The 21818-nt window shown below is 40.3% G+C and overlaps 1 protein-coding gene across 1 annotated transcript in view; it reads right to left on the bottom strand.

Annotated features, from left to right (window-relative positions):
* The window catches only part of LOC143295308 (uncharacterized), a 36693-nt gene extending 15402 nt beyond the window's left edge, over nucleotides 1–21291 (bottom strand). Inside the window, exons 1-11 of the mRNA XM_076606939.1 lie at nucleotides 21195–21291; nucleotides 15761–15938; nucleotides 14433–14497; nucleotides 13418–13530; nucleotides 10337–10405; nucleotides 9294–9434; nucleotides 8289–8415; nucleotides 6431–6548; nucleotides 4541–4704; nucleotides 2256–2385; nucleotides 126–273 (exon numbers count right to left, since the gene is read on the bottom strand). Of these exons, the coding sequence (XP_076463054.1) occupies nucleotides 126–273; nucleotides 2256–2385; nucleotides 4541–4704; nucleotides 6431–6548; nucleotides 8289–8415; nucleotides 9294–9434; nucleotides 10337–10405; nucleotides 13418–13530; nucleotides 14433–14497; nucleotides 15761–15837 (1152 nt within the window). The 5' untranslated portion in view covers nucleotides 15838–15938; nucleotides 21195–21291. The remainder of the gene's footprint in view (nucleotides 1–125; nucleotides 274–2255; nucleotides 2386–4540; nucleotides 4705–6430; nucleotides 6549–8288; nucleotides 8416–9293; nucleotides 9435–10336; nucleotides 10406–13417; nucleotides 13531–14432; nucleotides 14498–15760; nucleotides 15939–21194) is intronic.
* Nucleotides 21292–21818: the final 527 nt, after the last annotated feature.

Here is a 21818-nt window from a genome sequence, read left to right as displayed (position 1 = left end):
ACTGTGCACCCATCACATCATTCCTCAATCACCGTCCACCCATCACATCATTCCTCAATCACCATCCACCCATCACCCATCACATCATTCCTCAATCACCGTTCCACCCATCACATCATTCCTACCTGGGGCCTTCTCATCAGGTGGTGCTCGGCCTCGGCAGGCAGGCGGAACTCAGGGCCCTTCCAGGAGCAAAAGGCTTTGGCCTCATGGTAGTTGACGTCCACTGGCCAGTCCCACGGCATGTCAATCACGTCAAACATTGCCCGGTACCTGAACTCACAATCAGCGTGCACGGTTGAAACAAAAAACAAAAAAAAATCTTCTACATTTTTTGTTTCAATCAAAATTCTGATTTTTACATTACAACAGGTACACGCACACATATCAATAATAACTTTAAGTAGAATGAACATACATTACAGAAGAAAAGGTAAACCAGGGTAGATTTAAATTATCATTAAAAGATAATTCTGAAAAAAAAAAAAAATTCTAAATTTTCATTTCTAGTGATTTTACAGCACACATACATACATATATCAATAATAGCCTAAAGCAGAATAAACATAGAGTAAAGAAGAAACGCTAAACCAGGGTACATCTAAATTATCATTAAATGATGATTCTAAAAAAAACAAAAACAAATGACATGTACCAAATAAAAATTACAAAAGAAAATGTTGGCAAGAGTACAAAAAATGAAAAATACAAAACAAAACGTATGTACTCACACATTCATATACATGACTATACACACATACATATACACGAACCCTATACTTTGGAAAGTTTAATGAACTGATATTAGATTTCCGTGATATCACTGCAGGAAAAAATGTCACTGCCCATACTGTTTATTTCATCAAAATGTTTCCATGACACTTTTCTCATTTGTCCATTTGCAGGTAACTCTGTATAACGACCACAAAAGAAACGCACATTGTGTAAGAACTGTCATATGGGTGGATGACAGAAAAAGGAATCTAGACATAAAAAAATATGTAGAAAAAAAGAAGAAGAAAAAGCTGTGTGAAGAAAACAAAGGTGGAGTGAAGGTATGCTTTGATTCCTTCATTTCGTTTTGATGAAAAAAGTATACCTGGATCATGACATCGGTGTATATATATACCACATTCCTCTTTGTGATAAGAAAAAAAAATTATGCTCAGGTTTGAGATCAAGGTATATACCACTTTCTTCCTTATCTTTTAGTGAAAAGGAGTGCACAGGTATGAGATCAAGGCATACATACACCCCTTTCTTCTTTATGTTTAGATGAAAAAGAATGCACAGGTGTATGAATTCAAGGTATTCATCGCCTCCTTCTTTATGTTTAGATGAAAAAGAAAAAAACAAACACACATGCTCAACTGCAATCAAAGAAGCTGATAAAACCAAATCATTTTCTAAGTCTTTTTTTTTTCTCATGGTGCTTCAATGACATCAGTGTCAGTCTAGTGTCTGAGATCAATGACATCAGTGTCAGTCTAGTGCCTGAGGTCAATGACATCAGTGTCAGTCTAGCGTCTGAGATCAATGACATCAGTGTCAGTCTAGTGCCTGAGGTCAATGACATCAGTGTCAGTCTAGCGTCTGAGGTCAATGACATAAGTGTCAGTCTAGCGTCTGAGATCAATGACATCAGTGTCAGTCTAGTGTCCGAGATCAATGACATCAGTGTCAGTCTAGTGTCTGAGATCAATGACATCAGTGTCAGTCTAGCGTCTGAGATCAATGACATCAGTGTCAGTCTATGAGATCAATGACATCAGTGTCAGTCTAGTGTCTGAGATTGATTTCCAGAGGAAGGCAGTAAGACTAGGAGAAGGGTGTAACACAGAAGAATAGGAAAACAAGAACTAAATTTTAAACATCACATTAAGCTTACAACAACAAAAAAACACATTTCAATGACACTTCATAATAATTTGCTTAAGATACAGAAGAAATGATTCAACTGCACCTAAAATAGGAAAAGATTTTTTTCCCGTTTTTGTCTGTGTGAAACAATCACACATTTCAGGTGAAAGTTTGAGCGGTAGTAATAATGATAATGATAATAATGCAAATTAATATAGCACCTATTCTCCTAATAGGACTCTAACCGCTTTACAAAAAATGGGAAAACAGACACACACACATGTATACACACACACAAAATCAAGCACACACACACACACACACACACACACACACACACACACAGTAGTAGTAGTACTGGTGTGGTTGGTAACCAGCTATAGAGGCTCACTCACCTGTAAGCCACAGGCTGGTTGTCAACGAATCCATTGCTGTGCCCAAAGCTGTTCTGTGGGGCGTTGTTGTTCTCACTGGGTGTGCAGGGAGAACAGGCTGCAAGATCGGCACCACAGCCCCCTTTGCATCCTGCGAGTTCATTGAAATGTATCATTCTCAATGATGTATTTATTCATTTATCATCATTACTATCATCATTATTACTATCATTATAATTATTCATTCTATTATCTTTGCTATTGCTATCATTGACATTTATATTGTGCTTATCTTCAATCCTATTGCTGTTATTGATTCTTATATTATGACTATCTTCAATCCTTCTTCTTCTTCTGTGTTCGTGGGCTGCAACTCCCACGTTCACTTGCATGTATACGAGTGGGCTTTTACGTGCATGACCGTTTTTACCCCGCCATGTAGGCAGCCATACTCCACTTTCGGGGGTGTGCATGCTGGGTATGTTCTTGCTTACATAACCCACCGAACGCTGACATGGATTACAGGATCTTTAACGAGCGCATTTGACCTTCTGCATGCGTTTACACATGAAGGGGGTTCAGGCACTAGCAGGTCTGCACATATGTTGACCTGGGAGAGCATAAAAATCTCCACCCTTTACCCACCAGGCGCCATCACCGTGATTTGAACCTGGGACCCTCAGATTGAAAGTCCAACGCTTTAACCACTCGGCTATTGCGCCCGTCATCTTCAATCCAGAAGCTGCTATCATATGTAGGTATTCTCCTTTAGTTGTGTCAGGACCATTTATGTTGACTTTTTGCTCTTATTAACTCCCAAGGAGGGACAGGTGGTAGCAGTATAAGAGGTGGCATATCATGTAAGTTTATGTTTGAAGAATTTGGAGCACTGATACATATGTGCAAATGGTTTGTAAATTTGAATGATTTTGTGCACTTTTCAGAATACCCGGTACTTAATTCTTCAAAATCTTCCACGGCTGTACATCTCACAATGTATTCAGCAGAACCTGATTTTCTGATTTCATTGAGCGATTTAATACCCACAAGCTTATCTATAGGCTTCAGTGGTCTTAGCATGCACAGGTGCTCCTACGGCCAATTTCACAGCTTTACTATCAATGATTGGGAGCTTCTTCAGATAGGTTACCAGAGCAGAAAAGAAGATTTCTTGATTGTAAGTCAATCTTGACTTTACAAGAGAGGTCACTAAATGTAAGTGACTTACAGTTTTCAAGCAATTTAATCTTTTAACAGCTTTACTTACAACTGAATCTATGTTTTTTCCAGTTTTTCCACAAAGTATATAATAGCAGCATCAGTCAGAACAAAATTAGAAGAAAAAAAAAGATAATCATTTAAAAGTTTACACTGATGGTTCGGTTCTGGATGATAGCAGTGCCAGATTTGCTTTTGTGATTCCCAGCTGAAAAATCATAATAATCAGGGAAGGGTCACTCAATTTTTACAGCTGAGTTGGTGGCCATCCTTATGGCTTTGAAGTACCTTGTTCAAATACCAATGACAATAATTAATGTCCTTTCTTGTGCTGATTCTCAGTCTTGAATGGTTTGCTCCATTATGAGAATAATCAGAGAAAAAAAAACCTGTTTGAAATCAACTATTTATCACTCTCACTATTTGTGAAGGGTGCAAATGTTAATCTTTGTTGAATACCACCCCATACAGGATTTCTGTTTAAAGGTATACTGCCCGTTGTCATATAAGGAATTGAATATTATACTAGAGACTTTTATAAGTGCTCAAATTCAACAATAAAACCTCAACATCATTAAACTCTCTCAGACTATGGTCTGATTCCCATACCAGTTTCAAGTTCAATTTTCAGACTATCATCTGATTCATTACAAATGATCCCTGGCTTAAGCCTAGCAAGAGGGTTAGTTGAGGCTGCTGCACTGGGCAAGCAAGAAAGAAAGGAATGAAGATTATTGTGGGTGTTTTTTTTTTCGCAAGAAAGAAAGAAGAGAAGATGATTGGGTTTTTTTTCTTGTTTCTTTTCCCTGTGTCCATTTGTCTTTATTATCCCCCCACAGCTGTGTGTTACAGCCAGGAGGCTAGCAAACACATAATAAATCTTTCAAATGACTGACAAGATGTTTATTTATTCTCATTCCGCGAACATGTACATTCAAACACACGCACATGCACATGCACACACACACACACACACACAAACACACACACAAACACACACGACACCAAGGAAGCGCTTTGATTTGCCTCTGCACAAGATTCAGCGCTATATAAATACTATCATTATCATCATTATTATCATTACTCACCCTGCTCACAGACCCAGAAGGTGGGGTGCCGGGCCTGTCGGAACTGCAGCCACTGCCATCCCTCCTTGCTCCACAGCTCTTCCCGCTGGTAACCCCCGTCCTGCATGAACCGCAGGAACTCACCATTGGTGACCAGGTACTGGCTCGCCTCAAACTCTGGAACACTGACAGCGATTTCGCCCCATATTTGTCAGCCTTTTTTTTTTAATATACAAATATTTATCTAAAAAAATTCAATTGACAACGTTTTCCCCAACAATTATCAGCATTTTTTTTTTATCACAACAACTTTCATAACATATTTAACAAAAAAATACTGAGATGTCATATTCATGGCAAGTGAGGATTTGTTTTTCCAATCATTTAATGAAAATAAGGAAGGGAGTAGAAAAGGAGACAAACACACACACACATGCACACACGGATGTGAACAGTGAAAAACATATTTACCTCTTTCATTTACAAGATGTGCATCCATCTGCTTGCCTTAGAAATATGACAATCAACTTGCGTTTGAAACAGTTCAGAGTTTAATTAGGAGCCCCAATGGCTCTATTTTGTAAACAATTTCACTGGTTGACTAGTAAGTTGTTTTTTTTTTAATTTTTTAAAAAATTTTTTATTTAGATTCTTTTCGTGCTAACTGAGAAGAGAGGAATAGAGAAAGTAGTGATGATTTAAGGCATGGTGGAGAAGGTGATGAATTTTTGTCTAAAATCACAATTGTTGATAGACTTAAAATCAAACAACGAATGAACACACACACACACACACATTTACATAGGTAGAGAGGTAGAGATATTTGTCAGTCTTCAGTTCAGTCAGAAGGCAGAATTTTTTTCCTTTTGGATATCATTAATTAAAAAAAAAAAAAAAAAAAAAAAAAAATATGCATAGAAGATAAGTGAGCGGCAAGGGATTATAAGTTGTGATGGACTGATTTGGAGGAATGTGGATAAAAAAAAAAGGAATATTAGGATAAAAGAAGTAAAAGAATACTGCTCGCAGCGCCAAGTTGACAAAGTGAAAATTCAGGTAATGTTGCTGGCATGTGTAGCCCAACCAGCATGTGCGACACATACCACACATCAGCATTAAGCTTGCTACTGCATTTTCTTCTTGTCTTCTTCATGTAACTATTTTAAATAGAACAGAAAACCTTTTTGACTGACCTCTATATGTCCCTGACCTGTGTGAGGATCCTTTTAATCCTTTAATCCTATTCTTTTATTTATTCACATTCCTCTAAATCAATCTATCACCTCTTACCACATGATCATATATATATATATATATATATATATATTTGTTTAAGGTAAATATTTTATTTTCTTTTTTTAAAGTAAAACTTTGTCTTTCAATTCTCTATCAATCTCTGCCTATTTTTCACCAATTCACATCACTTTTTGTGCAAGAGCACACACACACACAATTAAAACTAATTTCAACATGCATGCACACACATACACACACACACACACAAACTCATACAAAGTCTTATGCATACAAACACACACACACACACTCTTTCAAAGGCATTAATATATGCCCATGCGTACTTTGGCTCACACACCTAACATCCCGCAAAACACAAGCTGAACATATGGGTAAGAGTACCTATTGAATTATATTTTGATCATAGGCTTGACAAAAGAAAGAAAGAAAGAAAGAAACAAAAAAAACAAACCAAAAACAAAACAAACAACCCACAACAAAATAAAGATGTCATGGTACAAGATTTGAGCTTTTGTGACATTATCTGTAATGAGGGGGCTTAAGCGTGAGCATTTCCAGAAATTCACCGTAAGAGTTACAGAACTTGCACCCTTCAATGTTAGACCTTCACTCTCCCCATCACCCATAATGTATCCCTGACACAGCTGCACTAACCTGCAATTCACTTCTCCATACTCGTTGTCCCAACCGAACGACGGGAAGTCCTTCGGCTTGCCCATAGTGACCTCCCCTCCAGCGACACGCACCATCTGGTTTTCCCCGCAGCCAGATTCTGTGAAAGGACAGAGACATGAAGCAGGGGAATAGTTTCTGCATTTCACCACACAGCAAGAGGAGAGACAGAGAGAGAGGGAGGGAGAGGGAGAGGGAGAGGGAGAGAGAGAGAGAGGGAGAGAGAGAGATGGAGAGAGAGAATGACAGAGAAATACTGAGAGAGACAGACAGACAGACAGACAGAAAGAGAAAGAGAGAATGACAGATAAATACTGAGAGAAAGAGTGAGAGAAAGTGAGAGAGAGAGAGAAAGAGAGAGAGAGAGAGAGAGAGAGAGAGAGAAATACTGACAAAGACAGAGAAAACAACAACACCAGCTGTCATGGTTATCATGAAGTGGTTAGCGTCATGGACTGATGGCTGGAATAATGCAGCCTCAATTCCCACCACATGTTTTTTTCAGCCTGCAGCCAGTGTTATGTGGACTTAACTCACTCTGGATGAATAGTTCTCTCCCTTGCTTTTCCCTACAGAAGACCCATTTGTTAGGGTTAGGAAAAAATCACAAAAAATACAAAACATAAAGTAACTGAGTGAAACTCACTGTACTTGACCCACTTACCCCTCTCCTCACATCATGTGAATGCCCACCACCCTCCCTCTTCACTGCTCTCAGAAGCTGAGTCACTATCAGTACCTTCTTGCTGGTAGCTTTCTTCACTGCAGACACTTTATTCAACGTTTTTATCATACTCGTCGATGTCGAAACCTTCAGTTTGAAGCATTTCAATCACTTCAGCAGCAGTCTGTCGTAATCTAGTTTACTCAAAAAATTTCCATTTGTATCCCTTGCGACGCCATTTTTGATACATATACAGATTAGCTTGTCGTGTGGGGTCCTGAACTCACTGGCTCGCTGTGGAGTGTGTTGCTATGAAATCTCATAAAGAAACTTTCTATTTGACCCTTGACACGTTCATTATGCCCGGTGTAGCTGCGATTGTTATGCTACCCCATGAGAAAAATGGGGAAAATATTTTAATTGTCAAAACTGCTATAGCGTTCTGTCGTCTGGAACGCTACCTACACCAGGAACGCTATAGCGCTCCATCGTCTGGAGTGAGTTAAATGGGAAGACTGGGACCACAGAGTCCGGTAACATCCACTTCTCGGATGTGTCTTTGGATGTATTGCTCAAATTCCCTACACAACACTGCAAGTGTCTATCTTTCATGCCTGGTTAGTGCTAGGATATCATTAAAATTATAAAATGGACCCCTATAGCAACATAATCATCATCATCATCCACCTTCATCAAAAATAAAAAAAATAAAGTCCCAAAATCTGTGGCCTTTAATGCAATGCTCTCATGGTGGCCTCAGTTTCAGTCCCCCTACACTTTCCTTTCCCTTTTCAAGGTCTTTGGAGTTTGCAGATTCATGGGAGACCTGTTAATGGAGGGACATGGCAGTCTCCACTCTGGGGGTACATTCACTCAGTCTGGCAGCCTAAGCAATTATTTTTGTCTGTAGGAGGGCTCAGTAGATGATGTCCTAAGTACGTTTAATCAGAACAGGCACACCTGAACACCACTGAAGTAACTCAGCAGCAGTGCATGGGCTCCTCTGGTATGTGGGCTACTGGCATGGAGGTAATGCCACTGAGATGGTACAGAAGATGGGACAGCAAAAAAACAAAAAAACAAAAAAAAGAAAAAAGAAAAAAAAAACACCACCACCACCACACACACAGACACACCAGAGGCTGACAGACAGACAGAAAGACAGGTAGAACTGACCCCAGGTAAGAGGGGCGTATTGCCAGCCCTGCGGTTTCCGCACCAGGTGGACAGGTAATTGCCGCAGCAGCACAGAGGATGTCTCCAGGTGGATGCGCTCGTGTTCCATTCCCATCACCAAACCCCACTACACACAGGTACACATGTTGGGTTTTATTATCATCATCCTCCTCATTATTATTCATACTCGAATAGCACATGTCTTCAGTCAGAGATCATACTCTGAGCGCTTTAAAAACATGGATCCATTTGCACAACATCAACCCAATCAATTTAGAATAAGTGACTAACCAGTCAGACTTGGGTTTAGCCATTTAACTAGTCAGACCAGGGTTTAGCCATTTAACCAGTCAGACCTGGGTTTAGCCATTTAACCAGTCAGTAGCCATTTAACCAATCAGACCTGGGTTTAGCCATTTAACCAGTCAGACTTGGGTTTAGCCATTTAACCAGTCAGACTTGGGTTTAGCCATTTAACCAATCTCCAAAGAGATTTAGGCTATGAGGTTGATCCAAACACATGCTGGCTCAGCTGTTGAACCAATCAGATTTAGGCTAAGCTGTTGAACCAATCAAATTTAGGCTATGATGGTGATCTAATCAGATGTAGGCTAAGCTGTTGAACCAGTCAGATAAGGCTAAGATGTTGAAACAGTCAGATTTGGTCCATGCTGTTGATCCAAACAGAGTTAGGCTACACTGTTGAACCAATCAGATTTAGGCTAAGGCGATGAACCAGTCAGATTTAGACCAAGCTGTTGAACCAGTCACATTTAGGCTTAGCTGTTGTGGATTTAGATTAAGCTGTTGAACTAATCAGATTTAGGTTAAACTGTTGAACCAATTAGAGTTAGGCTACCATGCTGAACCAATCAGATTTAGGTTATGCTTTTGAACCAATCAGATTGAAGCTTATCTGTTGAACCAATCTGATTCAGGCTATGATGTTGATCTAATCAGAATATGGCTCAGCTGCTGAACCAGTCAGACTGGAGCACCACTCACCCAGGGACTATCCATGGTGATAGGCAGCTGCAGAGGGGTGTCAGCAATCAGCTTCAGGATGATGTTGCGCACGTTGCGACGATACTCAACAACGTCCTCCACACTTGGCCATTTGTAGCTCCCACCCATGCGGTAGTTCTCCTGTCAGCAAGATAAAAAAAATGAAGTTTTGTTTCATTTCCTTAATTCTAACATTAAAAAATGTTTCTTTACCTTTTATTTCTTAAATTCCAGTTTCTCCAAAAGCAACTTTCACTTTTATACTCTGTCAACAGAGAAATATCCAAACTGAAAACAGGTTGTTAAAACATCAAGAAGTACTACTTATGTGTTTGTTTCTAGAAAATATATTATGATAGGGTTAGCTTACATGTTCAGTGCATGCTCCTGTGTGTATCTGCACAAGTGTGTTCATGTCTGAATATGTCTGTATATGAAAGCACAAATATGTGCACATGCGTGTGTGTGTGTATATGTGTGTGTGTGTGGGGGGGTCGGGGTTGGGCAGGGGGGGTGGGGGGTGGGGTGCATATGTGTGATTCTGTGTGTACATGTGTATACCCACATGTATGCCTGTAGGTATTGAGGGAAGGAGAAGAACAGCTATGATGTTTGCCGGTATTGCGTGTGTTTTCGTTTTTAACATATTGGCATTTGTGCCTGGCTATGCCCGTTGATGATGAATGTAAACAACAATTTTCCTCAAGGCTTCACCCCTCGTTGCATGAGAATATAATGCCAGAATGTAGTAGTCAACCTCTGTGCGAGCTTTATTGCAAGGATCAGCACTGAAGAGGAGCCTGATTAATCAAAGTTAATTTTTCCGATCTGGAAATTATTCCTACAATGAAACTTTTAAAACAAAGAAAAAAAAAAGTTTGCCTGGCAAAGAGTACATGTCAGTTTGGAGTCCAGTCCATGCCGCATAAACTTTTGGAGTTAGGGAACAGAACTTGCCCCCTTGTGGACATGACTTGGCTACTTGGCATACACATTATCAATCAGTTCTTTTTTTCCACAAGGCAGTGCAATTAAATTCTCACCGTGTCGTCCCAGGACATTTCATCCACACCTGTTTCAAACATGGTCTCAAAGGTGGTGTTGACTCTCTCCTGAAAAACAGAAAGAAGAAGAAAAAAATGTTCGTTAAAAATTAGATAAAGGTATCTAAATAGTGCTGAACCTTGCGTAGAGACAAAGCAAAGCATTTTCACACCAATCATTAACATGCATGCATATCAAACACATGCACAACTGATTCACAGGTATGAAAGAAAACTGTATAAACACATGTAACTGATGGGTGCAACAGCCGAATGGTTAAAGCATTGAACTTTCAATCTGAGGGTCCCAGGTTCAAATCTTGGAAACAGCGCCTAGTATATAAAGGGTGGAGATTTTTCCGATCTCCCAGGTCAACATATATGCAGACCTGCTTGTGCCTGAACCCCCTTCATGTGTATACGCATACAGAAGATCAAATACGCATATTAAAGATCCTGTAATCCATGTCAGCATTCAGTGGGTTATGAAAACAAGAACATACCCAGCATGCACACCCTTGAAAACGGAGTATATCAAGAATGAGAGAGAGAGAGAGAGTGTGTGCATGCATGATCGAGTATGTGCATCAGCACGCAAGTATATCTAAAGTAAGTGTGTGTGTGTGTGTGTGTGTGTGTGTGTGTGTGTGTGTGTGTGTGGAGGAGGGGAGTTGTGTACTCACGCTGGTGCAAACATAAGCATGAATAACCAAGTGCACTTGAATGCGCACTGGTACATTTTTGTGCATGTGTTTCCATATTTGTAAATGTGATTTGTATCTCCCTGTACATATCTCCTGAAAAACAACATGCATGTGCATGTGTTTGTGAATATGTGCATATTCACCTTCTCACAAATGTGTCTGAATATGAATGAGTCAACTGAAGTCGCATATTAATGCTGTTAACAAAAACAGTTGTCATCTTTAAATAATTCCAGTCTCTCTCTTGCCTTCTTTGTTGTGCGGGGGGTGGAGGTGTGGGGGGGTGGTGGGGGGGGGGGGGGGGGGGCGGGGGGGAGAGGGGGAGAGGGAGGGGGTTGTTTACATTGTTAAACATTTAAACTCTCTCTCTCACCTTGCCTCTCTTTAGCACATGCAAACATGTCTGTCAACACATGCAGTGACGTACATTAAAGAACATAAGTGAAAGATATACAAAATCATAGAAACTCGTTTAGAGCATGGTTATAAGCTTTGCTTGTTGTGCTTCAACTAATTTGTTATACAACTGCTTTGATGTTTCTGTGAATGAATTAAGTCTGTTTAAAACATATACAAAATCAAAACAAAACAATGAAGTGATGGACAACCAGATAAGCTTCTACGATTGTAACAACTGGACACATACACCCTTACAAAAATTTTTAAAAAAACAATGCCTTCTTCATTCACAAGGAACACACAAAATGTCTAAGATAATGTGTCCAAAACAGGGTTACAAAACAGAACAAATCATGTCCGCAGATATGGCAGGAGACCCAAGGCACCAACCTACTTTCAATACAGCCTGCAAAGGTCAGACATGTCATGCTGATGACTTATTTTGGTTTTAAGAAAGTAACAGCACGTCCTACATATTCACATGGGAGAAAAACAGAACAAATTATGTCCCCAGATACGACTGGAGGTCAAAAACATGTGCCTGCTTTCTGGTCAGCCTGCAATGGGCAGACATGTGATGTAAAGGACTTGTTTGGGGTTTATAAGAATCAGCATCAAACAGAGGGAATTGACGCTTTCCTGGTAACATTTTGGTGCAGAAATCATGGTCTCCAAAACCTCTCATTTCTTCTGTTGTTTTCTTTTGATTCCTGTTTAGATTATGTGATAAGACATCAGTTTGTCTGCCATCGGCGGTAGCAGTCAAAAACACCTGTGTGTCTTTCACAATGTCTTGATAAGATGCATGAAAAAAAATAGCATGTTCTGATAGCAGTTACATTTTGAGCTGTCTTAATCGGTCAGACACCGGCGACCCACAGGATCAACCCTGATCACGGCATGAAGACGTGCTGACCTCATTCTCCACCCCAATCATGCAATCAAAACATGGCCACCTTGCATTGTTCCAGCCAGTACACTCACGCATGCACACACGTGAATCCATGCACAAACATCTACATGCAAAAACATGAACAACAAACGTATAACACCTGTCGCTCTGCAGTATCTGTTAACCAGCAAAGCATACCCCTTAACCCTCCCACCTTTCCTCATCAGTACAGAACAGGAAGGCCATTAGGTAACATAACAGTTTATGCTTAATTGGGCTGTAAAATGTAAAAACCAATGTCTAAAACATGTATTTTAACATCAAAATGACTATTTACATGCGTAACCATGTACAGACATCCAACCAAACACTCTAACAATAATTTACCTGTATGCACATGCAAAAAACATCCCACACAACATAACACTGAACGTACATAACACACATCACAATAACTAAATGATGCACATATCACATTACAATACTTGAATCTGTATCACAATACTTAAAACTAATCCCAGTTCCTAAAAACCAGTCAAACACATCACAGTTTCCAAACAATGCAACTCTCAATCCACAATGCTTGGAATCGATTTCACCACTCCTCCCTTCCACACAACACCTCAAAGCATGCACAGAAAACAGAATCAAGCACACATGAGGAGAGGTGAAATTCAAAGAGGGACATCAATGTTTGATGGATGATTTATACAGATGCACATGCAATGTACGGTGTACAATTTAGTGCTTCTGTTGGTGTGTTTTCTTTTATAACTTCACAGAATTGAAAGCAGTCAGTGTTTTTCAGTGTTTTATTCAAGCGGTGACTCAGCGTGATTGCACTGTGCACAAGAATGTGGTGAAAGGGAAGGATCAGGGGGGAGGGATCACAAGTACATGTGCATGTGTGTGTGCTAGCAAATGTGCTGTATGATTACATACAGGGATGGGAGAAAGGTGGGGAGGGCATGTATAGGTATGTATTCACACTTGGATTTTGTGTTTTTACCTGCTTGCAAGGAATTTTTTCCTTTTTTGAAATGAGGACATAATAAGAGTCTGAAGTCTGAAGTATATATATCTGACCTTCAGGAGACCGGCCAATAGCAGCTTGTTCACGTAGACCACAGCAGTGTGGGCATAGTAAAACACCAGGGGGAGCCTCAGGCGATCGGGACATTTGTACAGGCTGTTTGGATCTGAAATCAAGTATAGGCATCCATGTCACATTTACACACTACACATCTAACATTCAGTTTTCCACCACAGAACACACCTGTCAGCTCAGAGGAAGAAAGGAAATAAGGTAAAATCAATGCCTCAATGCAGGAACAAGATTTTTTTTAAACTGCTTTAGAGAAAAAAACAAAAAAAACCAACAACAGCACAGGTATTACTGAGAACAATAACTACATTAAGAGAGGTTCTTTTCTCTCTCTCTTTTAATTTCAGTTTCTGTTTTTCTTCCTTTTAAATTTTTTTTATTATAAACATTGAAATGCTGAATTCATGTTAGTGACAACACAGCTGAAAAATGAGGCCATTGACATTCTGGGGATGAAAACATGTACAAAAAACAAAAAAACAACCTGAAAAGCTCTCCATTAAAACGAAACAAACAAAAAAATCACCAGAACTAAAAGACTAATTTGGAACAAAATCTACCTCCATCCACTTTAGTAATAAAAAACAACAACAACAAAAAAACAAAAACAAATGAAAATATGGAAGATTGTCACATTTGTTACTCTGCTCAACAACAATTGGCATATCAGATACATGTATAAAACAACATTATTCCATGGTTCTAATAATTTTTATACTTCCATTTTCAGAAGAAAATAAAAAAGATTTACAGGAAGGATAATCAAAATAACATGGTTGTTTGTAAAAAAAAAAGAATAAAAAAGAGAAAAAGGCACTTAGAAATAGTCTTTAGAAATAGTAAACATCCAATTAGCAATGTAACTGTTGTACATGTTATGAGAAGCAATGAATATATATAACTACTACTGCCATCACTGTCCGTATTATAAGTATAATGTCTTTTTTGTACAGGTATTTCGAGAAAGACTTTCATCATCTGAATGTTGATACTGACCTTTCAGAGCAGTAAACAAGCTCTCGTTCAGATCATAGCTGTTTTCAAAGTAAGCACGGATCTCACTGAAACACACACATACCCAACTTTTGCTCAATTTTAGTCTCATGTTGTGTAAAAATTCTGTCTTCGTGAAGGATGTTAATTAGGTTAAAACATCCTTATGACATAAAGTCCATGTTATAATTGTTCTCCCATTACACCATGAACATCACTGTCATGATGTATCTGTTGTGACTGGTGCATGCTGCATATTTTCATGTTTCTGTACTCCAATTACAGGATCTTTAACATATGTACCGGTACTTCGTCTTTTGGTGAAAGCATACAAAGGGGGTTCAGGCCCTAGCTGGTCTGCACATATGCAGATCTGGAAGACTGGAAAAAATCTCCACCTGAAAAAATCTCCACCCTCACCCACCATGTGTGCTAAAATTGAGATCTGAATCCACGATACTCAGGTGAGACTCGAGCATTCTAATATTTTGGCCATCAGTCTGTCAACCGAATCAAGAAATAAAAAAGACAGAAAAAAAGAATAATGTTTCCTGACTGCCAAGCACATGAAAAACAACAACACAACTATCTTCCAAAAGAATCTGTTCCAGAAATTACCAGCACCCATACCGACTATCAACTAACTCTTTTTAACTCCGTCTTTTCTGTCATCTGAAACAATGAACACATGAGTGCAAAAAGGTTTCCTTTTCCAAATGAATTTCACATTTTTTTCAGTTGAATTTTTGCTGCTCAGTCTTTTCTTACAAGTATGCATTTCACAATAAAGTTTCATTTCATATCCATTTACAACAAAAGAAAGCAACAATGTCCATGTTTACGAAAAACACACGATTTGTACATGAATGGAGTGTTTGTTTGCTTTTTGTTAAACAAGAAAAAAAGAGAAGAAAAGTTATATTTTATATTTTTTCATTTCAATTTTTTCCACCTCTCCACTAGTGCTCAGGCAGAATATTCTTTTCATGGCTGGTTGTTGCCTTTTTCAGTGGAGTTACTTTTCACATGAGCTGGGAACCTCAATTCTGAACAGTCAGCAACCAGGATTTTGCGCTAATAGCAACCCCCTGCCACCCCCACCCCCCCAAAAAGAAGAAAACAACAGTGTGTGTTCCTCTATTTTACAGACCTTCTAAAAGTTGGTGAAAGTTTCTGGTACTAATTCCGCAGAGGATTTCCTTTTCTTTGTTTTGTTATGTATTTACAATAGCATACAATATATATCAATATATCAGAACATGCATATACACATCTTTTAATATACATCCTGTAGCTTTATGCATAAAACAATTTTTAAGCTATATACTCACTCTTTGGAGCAGATAGACAGGTCAAGAGGGCGCAGGGAGTTGAAGGTCAACTTCCCCGTCAGAAATTTCAGCGACATGCTGATGATGACAGTGAAGGAAGAAGAAGAGAAATATCAACGTGTCAGAATGTTCACCGCAACGCTGAGCCACCAATCACCAACAGTGCAATCAGCAAGGACTGAAACAGCAACAATGGTATATAAAATAATGTAGTTGCATTTACACATACCACACCAAATATTTGTCAAGTTGTTACACACAAAGAAATATGACACCGTACATTTGTCACAAATTCTTACCAATCTATAAGTCTAGTTTTTGTCTACTGAGGTGGAGGGGGGGGGGCAGGGGCTGAAGCCATGGAATTGGTCGCTTTCATTGCCTATAGGTAGAGTGACGGTTGTATTGTCTGTTTCGATCACAGGACACTGTCACTTTTCACATACACTTAAATCGTAACATGCTGTGCAATGTGCGTGTGTGCAAGTGGGTATAATCACACATTAGCATCCTAAATTCAGCTCCAGGAATTTAGGATGTTTAAGTGCGATGTATATTACTGCTCATTCCGTCCCACTTTAGAATCCTAAATTCAGCTCCAGGAATTTGGGATGCTGAAGTGCGACTGAGTATTTCATAATTTATCATGGATGTGTGCTCACACACCGTTGTCTCAGACACTTCTTCTTCTTGTTTTGGATGGGTAGCCAACATCGACTTGTCGATGAATCTGCTACATGAATTATTTTCCGGAGGGTGGTTCCGAGTGGGCTGTTTAGTTCTAGGTTTAAGAGAATTTGGAGGATTTTGTGTGTGTGTGTGTGTGGGGGGGGGGGGGGGGGGGGGGGGGGGGGGGGGCGTAGTTTGCTGTTGTTTGGAGCTGGTCAGAGGTTTGCCACCCTGGCCTGGAAGGCTGCCAGAGATGGCGCAGTGGCGGCTTAAGTGGGCAAGTTGTTCCATTCCGGGATGGTTCTTGGCTCTTTCCCTTGGCTCCGCCGTCAGCCGAGTCTTGACTGCTTCAGTACCGGCTTAACTGACCTTCAATCCACTTCGACACTCTCCACCCCCCTCCCTCCCCACCAGCTCCTCCATACCTCCTCTCCCCCACCAGCTCCATCCTTCGCCCTCTCATTACCTCCATCTACAGGTGTGCGCGAGCGAGTGCTCTCGGGCGAAGAACCGGCCGGTTGTTCAACATTCTCGCGTTTGACACTACACGGCGCGAGCACGGGTCATTGATTCGACTCATACACGTGAGAGCGATTCGCGTTTCGCTGACTGACAGTTTTCAGTTTCACTTTCTCAAGGAGGCGTCACTGCATTCGGACAAATCCATATACGCTACACCACATCTGTTGAGCAGATGCCTGACCAGCAGCATAACCCAACGCGCTTAGTCAGGCCTTGAGTGCATGCTTACATATTTGTGTACCTATGAAAGTGGATTTCATTTTACGTAATTTCGCCAGAGGACAACACTCTCGTTGCCATGGGTTCTTTTTCAGTGCGCCAAGTGCGTGCTGCACACGGGACCTCAGTTTATCGTCTCATCCGAAAGACTAGACGCTCAGTTTGATTTTCCAGTCAAACTTAGGAGAAAGGGCGAGAGCGGGATTCGAACCCACACCCTCACGGACTCTCTGTATTGGCAGCTGAGCGTCTTAACCATTCTGCCACCTTCCTCCTAACTGACAGCGTCGGCCAAAACCCGGCCGGCAAGTTCTCGTGTACCGAGAGTGGCGGTGTGACCTTAACCTTGGCCTGGAGCCGAATCCAAACGAGGTCAGAAACGAGACTGACCTACAAGTCACCCAGCGACAATAACAACGTCCGCGCCACTGGGTTCGATGATTATAGCTCAGTTGTCCGCACAGTTGGCCTCCTTCGGTCATGGCTGACCATAGATAGAGTATATCCGACCTAATGTCTTACTGGGCTGTCTGCTTGGACCAAGCAGCGTCGCCTTAATCGCGATGACCGAGAGAAAGGATTTTGTGTGACAAAGCAGGAAGGGGTCGGGGTGGGATGGGGGTTCGTGATGCAATTAACGAGTCTTCGAAGCAGGAGGGTAGACTTGATGGTTTGAACGATTCGTCAAATGCCTGTCAATTATTATGATGTAATGCGTTGCAATTTAGGCAAAAACCTATCACGTGTGCTTTACGGTTTGCCTGTAGTGTGGGTGGGTGGTGGTCGTGGGTGAACAATAATGTGAGCTTGAACGAGCCTGTCTGTGAAGAAGATAAACAAGATGGATAAAACCCGGGTTACGTATCTTCGAGTTTACGTAAAACGGCGTGTCCTTTCGTTTTTGATTCTGTTATGGACAAAAACTGGATCTGATCGCGGACTTGTAATGGATTTGCAGTTTGCAAAGTGGGTGTGGTTTGCATAAACTATGCCTTGACACAGTCATTCAAGTTCGGAAAAAAATGTTGCTTATTGCTTACAACAAACACAAGCAAAAGAATGCAAACAGCAGACAAATGCAGTTAGTCATACTTTGCAATATTTAAATCTCTGGGTTTAATTAAATTTTGGGTGTAAGTAATTGGCGTACAAAAAAAATGTAGGTGTCAGTGCCAGATTACTTTTGTGTGTGTGTGTGTGTGTGTGTGCTTGTGTGTGAATATTCATGTATGTGCATGAGCATTGTGTATATGCATGTGCATGCATGAATATGTGTATGTCTTTTATCATGCACATGTGTGCGCGCACACATAAACAAGTGTGTGTTTGTGTGTATGTGCGTGTGTGCATGCGTCAGAGTATATTTCATATCATATATATAATAAAAATGAGTAGCTGTCTCAGTATTGTGACACTCGCCCTGGGGAGAACAGCCCAATTTCACACAGAGAAATCTGTTGTGACAAAAGAGTAACGCAATACAATATTATGCAATATATATATATATATATATATATATATATATATGCACACGTATGATTTGTGTATATGCATGTGGGCTTCATGATCGTATAAAGAAATCGTGTCTCCCTCTCCAAATATTGAAACTGGAAGGTCATTTCACAAATGGGCACACCCCCAAAAGATCAGGGTCAAAATAGCTGCTGACACACCCCTTTTTTGTCCTTGACTTCTTCATGACCTGAACAGCGCTGGTACAATTGCTCCCACTGGCACTGAATAATGACTGACAAGGGTCAACACAAAAGTATCGCTCCTGGCACATGCTAACCCATTAAGGTCTTGTTTTTACGAATGATCAATTTAAGAACAAGAAAAAATAATGAACATATATATACATATATATCAATATATATATATATATACACACACATATATAATATACAGCAAGAGAGAGTACATTCTGAGTGAATGCTTTTCTGATGTACTGTGAAAAAGAGAAAAAAAAGTTACAGATCAAAGACTTTCATGTCTGATGTGTTGCAAAATATCAATACAGGGTTCCCGCAGGTTTATAAAAAAAGAAAGAAAAAAGATTAATTAAAAATATCACAGTGACTTTACCAGGGCTTTCCAGGCCTTAACAAGTAAATTCCAATGGCTGTAAATAATGTGATATCAACCTGTCAAACTGTGACACTGTCACAATATGGTATGGCAATCAAACTATGCAGTGCAGCTGCCCTGTTGTATTTGGGGGGCAGTTAACTGCCATGTAAGCACTTTCTTTTTGGCAATCTCCCAGTCAATCCATTTAAAAGAAAACAAATGAAAAACGTTCCAACTTCAATGCAAAATTACTGTTTGGAAAAAAAAAACCCCACCCTTCCTTATCTTCCATGATGTAAGGGAATGCTAAGAATGTGCATTTTGAGTGACTGCTTCTCGAATACTGTGTAAAATAGGAACACTAATTTGAGTGCCTGCTTTTCTGATGTGTAAAATAGGTACAGGTACATTAATTTGAGTGTATGATATTCTGATGTGTGTAAAATAGGTACATAAAAAATTTGAATGCCTGCTTTTCTGATGTGTAATAAAAAAAAAAAGGTACACTAATCTGAGTGGATGTTTTCTTTATGTGTAAAATAGGTACATTAATTCTAGTGCCTGCTTTTCTTATATGTAAAATGGGTATATTTGGAGTGTCAGTAAAATAGGAGCTAATGAGTGACACAGGTGTATTCTCAGTAGCTGCTTTTCTTATGTGTAAAACAGGCACATTTTGAGTGCCTGCCTTTTGAGAGAAAACAATGAAAAAACACACACAAAAACACACACACTTTCTGTCTCACAACTGTGGGCTTGAATGTTTGCAAATGTCACTTGGTGTGTACATATGTCAGCTTCATCTCTGCCGAGTTTTGAAAAAAAACATGCTCATAATGTGTGTATATCTGTGTGTGTGTGTGTGTGTGTGTGTGTGTGTGTGTGTGCGTGTGTGTGTCTGTGCATGTGCACATAAGCATGTGTATTATGTATGTACATGTGAGTGCATGCAATATACATTTGTTGCTCTGTATGTGGGTAGTTAGTGCAGGGGGTGTAAGTAGTACATGCATGTGTGCACATGTCTTTGTGTGTATATATGTGTGTGCATACCATGTGTGTGTGTCTATGTACAGGAGAGACAGAGAGAGAGCAATTTATGCACAGACAGGTGTGTGTGTCTACGAGTGTCTGGGTTTTTATTCCTGCTCTCACCCTTTCTTCCAAATTTCACTGGAAAATCAAACTGAGCATCTAGTCATTTGATTGAGGTGACAAACTGCAGCACACAATTGGCAAACTGAAAAAGAACCCACGCCATCAAAAGGGTTGTCCTGTGGCACAATTCTGTATGTCCACTCTGATATGTACACAAATAATACACATGCATTCAAGGCCTGACTAAGGGTGTTGAGTTATGCTGCTTGTCAGGTATCTGGACATCTGCCTAGCAGATGTACAAGGTACAGCTTATGAATCTGTCCGAATGCACTGACAACTCCTTCAGAAACTAAAACCGCAATCATGCAGAAACTAAAACCGCAATCATGGATATGGGCTAGATGAGAGGGGAAAAAATAGAAAGAAAAAAAAGCTTGTCTTCCAAATAATAAGATAAGCTGAGTAAAATATCTCCCATGTCGTGGTTGGTATCAAGTTCTATGTCCTCTGTTTCTCCCCCCCCCCCCCCACCCCCCCTCACCTATCTCCTCTCTTTCACATACCTCCATCTCTTTCACACACACACACACACACACATGACTTCTAAATTTCTGTCCCTGTCCTTTTCCTTTTTTTTTTCTGTCACATTAGATGTCTCGTCAAGTACCCAATCAAATTCGCGCTGTCATACACAAACGACTCCTCGCTGATGACTCTACGCATGGCTGCCGGTGCTCACATCTTTCGACCATCACTATGATGCAGCAAGAATATATATCACGGATGTTTCTCTTTTCTTGTCAGTCTTCGATTCGAACATACATGGAAAATCAAACACCCAAAAGCAACTTACCTCCACAATCAACGAGTAAGCACCAACAGTCAACTTTCCGGTACGGTTCCTCGACGAATGATGATGAAGGTGCTTCGCCGGTGCTTTTTCTTAGTTTGTGGACAGCGACCACAATGGGAGGTGTGCAAACTATCGCGGCCTTTGATTGGTTGGAGTCCGAAAGTGCCGCGTGTTGATTGGTTATCGAATCTCCGCCCACTTTGTCTGGCTTTCGTCATGTCCGTGTGGTGAGCCTCTTGTCGCGTGTGTGAGTGTGTGTGTTCAGTCGATTTGAGTGTCGCGTAGCAACGTAACTTCTTCGTGCATGGTAACCGACACACACCACGGACTTCCATTATTTACAAGTTTGTCAGTCAGTGGTCATTCTCGCAGCCAGTGGTCTTGTTCTGTTTTGGCGAAGTATTCTGATCTTGTGCCCACTGCAGTCATGAGCGAATGCCTGAGCCGCGGCTGGGTGTATGCACATGTCGGACGTCTCAGTCGGCTCCGGCTTTCAATTTTATATATTTAAACAATTATTCTATTTTTCAAACACATGTGCTGTTGCGTGTACGGGTCAGTCTGAACCCCCTGACGCCTCCTTGAAAATGCAACTGATATCAGATCGAGCCTTTTCAGTGTTAG

Source organism: Babylonia areolata, chromosome 20 (genome assembly GCF_041734735.1).
Source record: "Babylonia areolata isolate BAREFJ2019XMU chromosome 20, ASM4173473v1, whole genome shotgun sequence".
Taxonomy (NCBI): domain Eukaryota; kingdom Metazoa; phylum Mollusca; class Gastropoda; order Neogastropoda; family Buccinidae; genus Babylonia; species Babylonia areolata.
The sequence above is the reverse complement of the archived record's forward strand: the minus strand, read 5'-3'. Positions and strand labels throughout refer to the sequence as shown.